Below are 11555 nucleotides of genomic sequence, written 5' to 3'. Positions count from 1 at the left end.
AGCCTAGAGTCCAGGGAAAGTAGGGCAGAGAACGGAGGTGGCATAATTCCTCAGCAGTGTGGTCTTTGCCACTCAGAGGCGCAGACACGTCAGGATTGCCAAGACACATCCCTCACACTCTTAAGTTTAAAGCGACTTGGACAATTGTTACCTATAGTGGAAAGTGAGCGGTTCATTGGAATTGTGCGCACAGTGGTGACACTGTCTGTGCTTTGAAAGAGCTGCCTCGTTAAAGGATATCTAGGAGACCAGCCTCGTTAAAGGATATCTCGGTGTCCAGCCTCGTTAAAGGATATCTCGGTGTCCAGCCTCGTTAAAGGATATCTCGGTGTCCAGCCTCGTTAAAGGATATAGAATCATAGAAAATAGGTGCAGGAGTAGGCCATTCGGCCCTTCAAGCCTGCACCACCATTCAATATGATCACGGCTGATCATCCAACTCAGTATCCTGTACCTGCCTTCTCTCCATACCCCCTGATCCCTTTAGCCACAAGGGCCACATCTAACTCTCTCTTAAATATAGCCAATGAACTGTGGCCTCAACTACCTTCTGTGGCAGAGAATTCCACAGATTCGCCACTCTCTGTGTGAAAAAAAAATTCTCATCTCGGTCCTAAAAGACTTCCCCCTTATCCTTAAACTGTGACCCCTTGTTCTGGACTTCCCCAACATCGGGAACAATCTTCCTGCATCTAGCCTGTCCAACCCCTTAAGAATTTTGTAAGTTTCTATAAGATCCCCCCCTCAATCTTCTAAATTCTAGCGTGTACAAGCCGAGTCTATCCAGTCTTTCTTCATATGAAAGTCCTGACATCCCAGGAATCAGTCTGGCTGCTGACTGTACGGAGTTTGTACGTTCTCCCTGTGACGGCGCGGGTTTTCTCCGGGTGCTCCGGTTTCCTCCCACACTCCAAAGACGTGCAGGTTTGCAGGTTGATTGGCTTCGGTAAAATTGTAAATTGTCCCCTAGTGTGTGCAGGATAGTGTTAGCGTACGGGCTGACCGTTGGTCGGTGTGAACTTAGTGGGCCCAAGGGCCTGTTTCTACGCGATATCTCTAGGGTAAGGAGGGTAAAGAATTCTCCTACAGAGCTTTGAAGATTAATCCTTAAATGTGAAGGGTCTTGACCTGAAATGCCACCTATTCCTTTTCTCCAGAGATGCTGCCTGACCCGCTGATTTGCTCCAGCATTTTAAGTCTCCCTTAAATGTTAAGGTTTTGTTTAGAAAAGGATCATTATTTTAACCATCCTATCTCCTTTGGCATTTATTCTCCACATAATAGATTGTTTGAATTTTTTGTCCTCAGTTTAAATATCCCTGCGATTCTCGTTCCTCAGATGCCCCCATCTTATTTGAGCGTGTCGGTATGCAGAGTCTCTTAACTTTTAGCAGTCAGATATTCGCGTGCTCCCCCACCGTAAACCAAAGGTGACACTGGTGCACTCTCCACGCACAGAGAACAGAATCTATATGTTGCATGTCTTTGTGTAAATCTAGCATTACAGATAGCTCATCTATCTATATACTTTTAAAACTCTGTGTGTGGGGGTGGTTAGTGTGTGTGTTGCCACCCACCCCCCCCCCCCCCCCGCATTCGCGCATTGGGGCAACAGACCCAACGGGTCTGCACTTGGTCTAGTTTAAACTTTAAAATATACAGCAGTGCTTTTGCAAATTCAATTTTGCCCCTGTGTATCTATCTTATCTTTTGAGCAAAAGACTTGCATGGGCCAATGCACCTTCAAGCTGGATATCGGCTGGTAGGTTCATTTCCTTTATTAATATCTACATCACAGTCCAGTCCGTAGTTGTGGCTCCAATGCTGTTGCCACCCTGTCTCCACCAAACCAACAGTACACTCATTAAGGCAGCCGATAGCCTCCTCTCTTGCCCTCATATTGACATTGCCAGAGTCCTTAATTCGCCTTTTGGTTCAAATGGCAATGTGACTCCCCAGTCAAATCTTCTGGAGATGATGCCGCCTTCTTTGGTTAAGCCTTCTGGACGATTGTGGTCAAAATAGCCACCACATTGAGCGTGGTAAATCTTGCTTGCAATTTTTTTTTTTTTAAAACAACCAACAAATATTTTAAAAAACAGATTGGAAAACTAAGTTCCACCAACCAAAGGTACTTGGCAGTAAAATAAGGCATCTTTTCTCCTCCTGCACATTTTCAGAGTATTAAATTAATGTCTTTCCAAAAGTTACAAAAAATATTTTCAATGTTATCGTTTGATGCTCAGTCCCTTCGAACATCGGGCTGGCCAGGAAAGGAATGGGCGAGAGTTCTTTTTTCTTTGCCTTGGGCTCTGCGCCTGTGGTCTTAGCTCATCTTCCGGCGTATGCACCTTCCCTGCCGTCGGTCTGGCACAAAGCCTTGGTAGCAGACGCAGCGGTATGAGCCCATGGTATTCACGCACACCGCGTTCTTGCAGAGGGATCCCTTGTGATGTCGCTCGCGGCATTCGTTGATGTCTGTGGAGTCGAGAGTGATGATTAATAATAATAATAATAATGGATGGGATTTACATAGCGCCTTTCTAATACTCAAGGCGCTTTACATCGCATTATTCATTCACTCCTCAGTCACACTCGGTGGTGGTAAGCTACTTCTGTAGCCACAGCTGCCCTGGGGCAGACTGACGGAAGCGTGGCTGCCAATCTGCGCCTACGGCCCCTCCGACCACCACCAATCACTCACACACATTCACACACAGGCAAAGATGGGTGAAGTGTCTTGCCCAAGGACACAACGACAGTATGCACTCCAAGCGGGATTCGAACCGGCTACCTTCCGGTTGCCAGCCGAACACTTAGCCCATCTGTCGTCCCAAAGGCTTTGGACATTGTGGAAGGTATGAACATTGACTTCTCCACCTCAAACAACCCTTGCTTTCCCTCTCTTTCCTCTGCCGGCAGTCTGTTCGTTTTTTTCATCTTTTGTTATTTTTAGTGTTTGATTTAATGTACTTTGGTTTGTTTAATGTGGGGGGAGGGGGGAGAGGATCGGGGGAAAGAGAGCTTCTTCCTTGCCAGAGATGTGATCATTTTTCGGATCACATTCTCCGGGCTCTGCGGCCTACCATCGATGGAGCTGGGAGCCTCCTTGGACTGTCGTGAGCGCGGACTTAACATCGGAGCGGATCCCTTGCCTGGGATCGCTCCCACCGCGACCACCGTGGACTTGCCACCAAGGGCTCGCAGTCTTGGGAGAGGCTAGTCGGGAGCTCCAACGCCGCAGAAGGCTCGACCAACCCCGACGCGAGGTTCGATCGCCCGGCTCGGGGGAGCTGACATCCCCCCCCCCGATGCAGGAGCTAAATGCCTCGACGCGGAGGGCCCGAACGCCACCGGCTGCGGGACTCAAGACCATCCCGTCAACGGGGGCTCGAGGCCCCCGATCAAGGAAGAACAACAAGGGAAGGACTTGAACTTTATTGAACTGGGACGACAGATGGCACAATGGGCTAAGTGTTCGGCTGGCAACCGGAAGGTAGCCGGTTCGAATCCCGCTTGGAGTGCATACTGTCGTTGTGTCCTTGGGCAAGGCACTTCACCCACCTTTGCCTGTGTGTGAATGTGTGTGAGTGATTGGTGGTGGTCGGAGGGGCCGTAGGCGCAGATTGGCAGCCACGCTTCCGTCAGTCTGCCCCAGGGCAGCTGTGGCTACAGAAGTAGCTTACCACCACCGAGTGTGACTGAGGAGTGAATGAATAATGCGATGTAAAGCGCCTTGAGTATTAGAAAGGCGCTATATAAATCCCATCCATTATTATTATTATTATTATTTCGCATTCCATCACAGTGAGGAATGTGGAGGAGTCACTGTGGTGGATGTTCATGTTAAAATGTGTTTTCGAGTCTGTTGCTTTTAATTGTATGACTGACCTGGCCAGTGAAATTCCTCGAATGTTGCAAAACATACTTGGCAATTAAATTCTGATTCTGTCCATCCCCTCCCCCTTCCCAGTTCTCCCACCTTACTGTCTCCGACTACATTTTATCTCTGTACCACCCCCTCCCCAGACATCAGTCTGAAGAAGGGTCTCGACCCGAAACGCCGCCCATTCCTTCTCTCCAGAGATGCCGCCTGTGCTGCTGAGATACTCCAGCATTTTGTGTCTCTCCCTCAAGACACCTGCGTTATGAGTCGCCGGGCTTTACACTGTACATACCTCGACACTTCCCGCTGCTGTCCAGCTGGAAGCCCTTGAAGCAGTCACACCTACGTCCTCGCACACAACGGCCGTGCCAGCAGGAACACTCATCGGAGTCGGAGGAGGAGCTGTTATCTGCACAGTCAAACAATTTAAACACCAGCATTGAGTATATACGTTGGGAGGTCACGCTGCAGTTGTGTGAGACGTTGGTGAGGCCGCATTTGGAGTATTGTGTTCAGTTCTGGGCACCGTGTTACTGCAAAGATGTTGTCAAGCTGGAAAGGGCGCAGAGAAGATTTACGAGGATGTTGCCAGGACTAGAGGGTCTGAGCTATCGGCAGAGGTTGAGTGGGCCTGGGATTCTATCTTCGAATAAAGGGGAGGTCATTGAAGACTGAGGTGAGAAAAAACTTTTTCACCCAGAGAGTGAATTTGTGGAATTCCCTGCCACAGAGGGCAGTGGAGGCCAAGTCACTGGATGGATTTAAGAGAGAGTTAGATAGAGCTCTAGGGGCTAGTGGAGTCAAGGGATATGGGGAGAAGGCAGGCACGGGTTATTGATAGGGGACGATCAGCCATGATCACAATGAATGGCGGTGCTGGCTCGAAGGGCCAAATGGCCTCCTCCTGCACCTATTTTCTATGTTTCTACTCCTTGGAGCGCAGGAGAACGAGGATTGATCTTAGAGGTGTATAACATCATGAGAGGAATAGATCAGGTAGATGCTCAGAGTCTCTTGCCCTCTGTGGCGATGAGTCCCACAGATTCACCACCCTCTGACTAAAGAAGTTCCTCCTCACCTCCTTTCTAAACGAGCGCCCTTTAATTCTGAGACTGCGCCCTCTAGTCCTAGACTCTCCCACCAGTGGAAACATCCTCTCCGCATCCACTCTATCCAAGCCTTTCATTATTCTGTACGTTTCAATCAGGTCCCCCCTCAACCTTCTGAAGTCCAGCGAGGAGAGTAAACCGCTCGTCATATGCGAACCCCCTCATCCCTGGAATCTTGGGAGAAGATGCATTTCTGCTCACCATCGCTGCTCTGCGATGTGTCCATCTGTTCCCTCCGGTTGCGATCCATCCCTCTGCCCGGACGGTGGCTTGGCACCCACCGAGTGCTGTTACACAAGTGGGGGAAGTTGGCTGCGAAGCACAAAAAAAAAGACGCTTGCATTAGTGGATCGAGTTGCCGCTGCCCGCTGATCTGCCATCTGCCCCCATCGACACCTCACGCTGCCTCGGCGCGACCACCAGCAAAACACAAGGACCCGTTACAACCCCGGTCACTCCCTCTTGGTGAAGGTGGACAAAAATGCTGGAGAAACTCAGCGGGTGAGGCAGCATCTGTGGAGAAACATAGAAAATAGGTGAAGGAGGAGGCAATTCATTGTGATCATGGCTCATCGTCCCCTATCAATAACCCGTGCCTGCCTTCTCCCCTTATCCCTTGACTCCACTAGCCCCTAGAGCTCTATCTAATGCCCCTGTCCCACTTAGGAAACCTGAACGGAAACCTCTGGAGACTTTGCGCCCCACCCAAGGTTTCCGTGCGGTTCCCGGAGGTTGCAGGTAGTGGAAGCAGGTAGGGAGACTGAAGAAAACCTCCGGGAACCGCACGGAAACCTTGGGTGGGGCGCAAAGTCTCCAGAGGTTTCCATTCAGGTTTCCTAAGTGGGACAGGGGCATAACTCTCTCTTAAATCCATCCAGTGACTTGGCCTCCACTGCCCTCTGTGGCAGGGAATTCCACAAATTCACAACTCTCTGGGTGAAAAGGTTTTTTCTCACCTCAGTCTTAAATGACCTCCCCTTTATTCTAAGACTGTGTGGCCCCTGGTTCTGGACTCGCCCAACATTGGGAACATGTTTCCTGCATCTAGCTTGTCCAGTCCTTTTATAATTTTATATGTTTCTATAAGATATCCCCTCATCCTTCTAAACCCCAGTGAATACAAGCCTAGTCTTTTCAATCTTTCCTCATATGACAGTCCCGCCATCCCAGGGATCAATCTCGTGAACCTACGCTGCACTGCCTCAATCACAAGACCCGAAACGTTGCCTATTTCCTTCGCTCCACAGATGCTGCCTCATCCGGCTGAGTTTCTCCAGCATTTTTGTCCATCTTCGATTTTTCCAGCATCTGCAGTTCCTTCTTGGTGAAGATGGTTGTGAACGATTGCAGCAGGATCTGGATCGATTGGCCAGGTGGGCTGAGGAATGGTTGATGGAATTTAATACAGAGAAGTGTGAGTTGTTGCATTTTGGGACATCGAACAAGGGCAGGACCTACACAGTAAATGGTGTAGTGTTGTGGAGCAGAGGGATCTAGGAGTACAGGTGCGTGGTTCCTTGCAGGTCGAGTCGCAGGTGGTCAAACTCTGGAGAAAAGGAATAGGTGACGTTTCGGGTCGAGACCCTTCGTCAGACTGACACAGCAAGGATCGGTTTTAGTTTAGTTTATTGCCACGTGTACCGTGAGAATCTTTCCTTGCGCTCGCTTTCTCTAAAGTAAACCAGACTACACGACGGAGGGTTGGGGGTCGACCGATCCTCACCTGTCATCCGGGTGGGGCAGATGTGGCATTCCAGCCCCCAGGCCTGGCCGTGTTGGCAGCAGCATTCCGAGAAGGTGGTTTGGTAGCCCATGGGGTGGCTGCACGTGAAGTCGTTGTCCACCTGGTGCCAGCAGAGGTCCCGGTCAATCTCCGGCCGTTCTGAGTTTGCGAGAGGGGGGGAGAGAGGGAGAGAGAAGTCACCGAAACGTCACCTATTCCTTCGCTCCATAGATGCTGCCTCACCCGTTGAGTTTCGAAGAAGGGTCTCGACCCGAAACGTCACCTATTCCTTCGCTCCATAGATGCTGCCTCACCCGCTGAGTTTCTCCAGCATTTTTGTCTACCTTCGATTTTTCCAGCAGCTACAGTTCTTTCTTACATAGAAAATAGGTGCAGGAGTAGGCTATTCGGCCCTTCGAGCCTGCACCGCCATTCAGTATGATCATGGCTGATCATCCAACTCAGTATCCTGTACCTGCCTTCTCTCCATACCCCCTGATCCCTTTAGCCACAAGGGCCACATCTAACTCCCTCTTAAATATAGCCAATGAACTGTGGCCTCAACTACCTTCTGTGGCAGAGAATTCCACAGATTCACCACTCTCTGTGTGTGAAAATTGTTTTTCTCATCTCGGTCCTAAAAGACTTCCCCCTTATCCTTAAACTGTGACCCCTTGTTCTGGACTTCCCCAACATCGGGAACAATCTTCTTGCATCTAGCCTGTCCAACCCCTTAAGAATTTTGTAAGTTTCTATAAGATCCTTAAACACAAATGTCCTTCAAATGTCACTTTCAATTGTCTAATCTTCTGGAATTTTTCTGAGGATGTAACTAGGAAAATGGACAAGGGAGAGCCAGTGGATGGAGTGTACCTGGACTTTCAGAAATAATTTGATACCTTAGAAGGATGGGGGGGAGAACCTCACTGAAACTTACCGAATAGTGAAAGGCCTGGATAGAGTGGATGTGGAGAGGATGTTTCCACTAGTGGGAGAGTCTAGGACCAGAGGTCACAGCCTCAGAATTAAAGGACGGTGTTTTAGAAAGGAGATGAGGAGGAATTTCTTTATTCAGAGGGTGGTGAATCTGGAATTCATTGCCACAGACGGCTGTGGAGGCCTAGTCAGTGGATATTTTTAAGGCAGTTTGATAGATACCTGATTAGTACGGGTGTCGGGGGTTATGGGGAGAAGGCAGGAGAATGAGGTTGAGAGGGAGAGATAGATCAGCCATGATAGAAACATAGAAACATAGACAATAGGTGCAGGAGTAGGCCATTCGGCCCTTCGAGCCTGCACCGCCATTCAATATGATCATGGCTGATCATCCAACTCAGTATCCCGTACCTGCCTTCTCTCCATACCCTCTGATCCCTTTAGCCACAAGGGCCACATCTAACTCCCTCTTAAATATAGCTATGATTGAATGGAGGAGTAGAATTGATGGGCCGAATGGCCTAATTCTGCTCCTATCACTTATGAACAAGAACACAGTAGATCAGCTGTGATGGCGGAGCAGACTCAATGGGCCAAATGGCCTAATTAGACAATAGACAATAGGTGCCGGAGTAGGCCATTCGGCCCTTCAAGCCAGCACCGCCATTCACTGTAATCGTGGCTGATCATCCACAATTCTGCTCTTCTGTTCACAAGTTGACAAGTTACAGGAGTAGGATTAGGCCATTCGGCCCGTTGTGTCGACTCTGCCGTTCGTTTGTCCTATGGAGTCACGTGGTACAGATGTATGACGTGAGATACAACGTTGACCATCCAAGATGGCGGCGGCGTGTGCGGGAGTAGGGGGGGGGGGGCACGTACCGCTGAGGACCGTGGGCTGCACGCAGCGTCTCTTCACCGTGTCGAAGGACATCGGCAGCAGGCAGGCGCAGGTGTAGGACCCCTTGGTGTTGATACAGCGGGCGTTGGGGCAACTCTGTGTGTCCTGGCACTCGTCCACATCTGAGGAGGCAGAGAGTCATTCACAACACGCCATCACACCAACATAGAAAACATGGAACATAGCTGCAGGAGTAGGCCATTCGGCCCTTCGAGCCAGCACAGCGCCTCCATTCAATATGATCACAACTGATCATCCACAATCAGTACCCCGTTCCTGCCTTCTCCCCATATCCCTTGATTCCGTTAGCCCTCAGAGCTGTATCTTAACATCCAATGAACCGGCCTCCACTGCCTTCTGTGGCAGAGAATTCCACAGATTCACAACTCTCTGGGTGAAAACGTTTTTCCTCATCTTACTCCTAAATGGCCGACCCCTTATTCATAAACTGTGTGTGACCCCTGGTTCTGGACTCCCCCAACATCGGGAACATGTTTCCTGCAGCTAGCCTGTCCAATCCTTTAAGAATTTTATATGTTTCTAGAAGATTCCCTCTCATCCTTCTAAATTCCAGTTAATACAAGCCCAGTCGACCCATTCTTTCATCATATGTTAGTCCCGCCATCCCGGGAATTAACCTGGTGAACCTACGCTGCACTCCCTCAATAGCAAGAACGTCCTTCCTCAAATTAGGAGACCAAATTTGCACACAATACTCCAGGTGCTGTCTCACCAGGGCCCTGTACAACTGCAGAAGGACCTCCTTGCTCCTAAACTCAAATCCTCTCACAATGAAGGCCAACATGCCATTCGCTTTCTTCACTGCCTGCCGTACCTGCATGGTTACTTTCAGTGACTGATGAACAAGGACACCCGGGTCTCGTTGCACCTCCCCTTTTCCTAATCTGACACCATTCAGATTATAATCTGCCTTCCTGTTCTTGCCACCAAAGTGGATAACCTCACATTTGTCCACATTATACCGCATCTGCCTGCTCACCCAACCTATCCAAGTCACCCAGCAGCCTCATAGCATCCTCCTCGCGGCTCAAACTGCCGAATGGCCTAATTCTACTCCTATGACCTAATGACCTCCTCTGGCGTGTCGATCCATACACCCACCACAACTTTGCGTGGAAAAGGTCACCCCTCAGATTCCTATTAAGATTGTTGCCCCTTTCAGCTTCGAGCTATGCCCTCTGGTCCTCGACTCCCCTACTCTGGGCAAGAGGTTCTGTGCGCGCGTCTAATACCCGATCTACTCCTCCCTCCAGCCAGGAGGAGAGGAGGTGGCCCTCACCCAGACACTGGAGGAGCGAGCCATCGTAGTAGTAGCCTTGCTTGCAGTAGCACTCGAAGCCGGGCTGCGTGTTCATGCACACCCCCTCCTTGCAGATCTCCTGGCCGAATAGCGTGCACTCGTCGATGTCTGGGGAAGGGAGAGGTAGAAAGAGAAAGAGAGGGAAGAACAGGATTAGCTCCGGCGGGGAGGCTGCAAACTCGTCGAGCACCTGAATCGGTTAAACGACCACAAACTTGAGCTTGAGGTCGAATCTACTGTCGAACACAAGGTGGACAATGTCCTGCCGAATGGATTGGAACAAGCACGGCCTGTTTAAGCAGGAAGGGGGCCCGGGCTATCGGGACACGTTGAGCGGGCTCGGACTCTCTTCCCAGGAGCGCAGGGGGAGAGAGGTTGCCAGGGGAGAACGGGGTTAGGAGGGAGAGATAGATCAGCCACGATTGAATGGCGGAGGAGACTTGATGGGCCGAATGGCCTGATTCTACTCCTACTCCTCATCACCTTGTGAGGGGTGATGTTATAGAGGCGTGCAACATGAGGGGAGGAATAGATCGGGTGGATGCAACCTCTCCCTCCGGGCTCAGGCCCTCGGTGGTGGTGCAACAGGCCAAATGCTCGCCGTCACAAAATGGCGGTCGGTGTTGGCTTTCTGTCACGAGGGGGCCCCCCACCAGTGGGGTCCCTGTACGCAGGGATTCTCCCCCTGTACATCGGGGACCCGGGGTGGAGGGTACTTCCCCGAGGAGTCCCCCTGCAACCTGTTTCTCTCGCGGTTCACAGACTCGCCACTTCTGCGGGCGGGAAGAGCCCGCGTTCCACGTGTACACGGAGCGTGTGAGGCTGCAGCCCCTGTTCCAATATCTCTAAAGGGGCCGCTCCTTGGCCTTCTGTCCGCACTTCGCACCCACCGCCCTCGTCTTTGGGACATCCCTGTGCGTAGGGAAGAGGGTAGAGGGGGCTGAAGATGCGCTGGTCGGGGTTTGCTCCTGGGCCATCCGCGAGTCACGGTGCCAGGTGGAAGAGGGCTCTGCCCAAGCTCCCTTTTCCGGGGTTAGGTCCGTGCCCGGGTGGCGTTAGAGAGGGACCAGGCGCTGTCCACGGGTGCCCTGGGGGGGTTTCCGGGACCGCTGGGGAGGGGGAGGGGGCGAAACGCATCATTGACAAGGATTGTAATACAGTCGTGTAATTTTTAGTATATTTGATATTTAAGAATATTTGGGTTACTTTGTACCATGGTGGCTGGTTTTAGATTTGAACTATTTAGTATTGTCGATAGTATTGTAAATACTTGGAATGTAGGGCCTGTCATAGAAACATAGAAAATAGGTGCAGGAGTAGGCCATTCGGCCCCTCGAGCCTGCACCGCCATTCAATATGATCATGGCTGATCATCCAACTCGGTATCCTGTACCTGCCTTCTCTCCATACCCCCTGATCCCTTTAGCCACAAGGGCCACATCTAACTCCCTCTTAAATAACTAAGACCTCTTAAAAATCTAACACCTCCGCTCAGTCCGCTATAACCTACCTGAACTCCCGGTGGCTCAGCACTTCAACTCCCCCTCCCATTCCCAATCCGACCTCTCTGTCCTGGGTCTCCTCCATTGCCAGAGTGAGCAACAGCGGAAATTGGAGGAACAGCACCTCATATTCCGTCTGGGGACCTTGCGTCCGTATGGCATTAACATTGAATTCTC

The 11555-nt window shown here is 50.7% G+C and overlaps 1 protein-coding gene across 1 annotated transcript in view; it reads right to left on the bottom strand.

The window, feature by feature from the left end:
- Nucleotides 1-1760: 1760 nt before the first annotated feature.
- Nucleotides 1761-11555, bottom strand: part of ltbp3 (latent transforming growth factor beta binding protein 3) — a 35738-nt gene continuing 25943 nt past the window's right edge. Inside the window, exons 17-22 of the mRNA XM_033015374.1 lie at nucleotides 9856-9984; nucleotides 8537-8677; nucleotides 6719-6877; nucleotides 5197-5307; nucleotides 4179-4295; nucleotides 1761-2478 (exon numbers count right to left, since the gene is read on the bottom strand). Of these exons, the coding sequence (XP_032871265.1) occupies nucleotides 2327-2478; nucleotides 4179-4295; nucleotides 5197-5307; nucleotides 6719-6877; nucleotides 8537-8677; nucleotides 9856-9984 (809 nt within the window). The 3' untranslated portion in view covers nucleotides 1761-2326. The remainder of the gene's footprint in view (nucleotides 2479-4178; nucleotides 4296-5196; nucleotides 5308-6718; nucleotides 6878-8536; nucleotides 8678-9855; nucleotides 9985-11555) is intronic.

This window comes from Amblyraja radiata, chromosome 45 (assembly GCF_010909765.2).
Source record: "Amblyraja radiata isolate CabotCenter1 chromosome 45, sAmbRad1.1.pri, whole genome shotgun sequence".
Taxonomy (NCBI): domain Eukaryota; kingdom Metazoa; phylum Chordata; class Chondrichthyes; order Rajiformes; family Rajidae; genus Amblyraja; species Amblyraja radiata.
The sequence above is the reverse complement of the archived record's forward strand: the minus strand, read 5'-3'. Positions and strand labels throughout refer to the sequence as shown.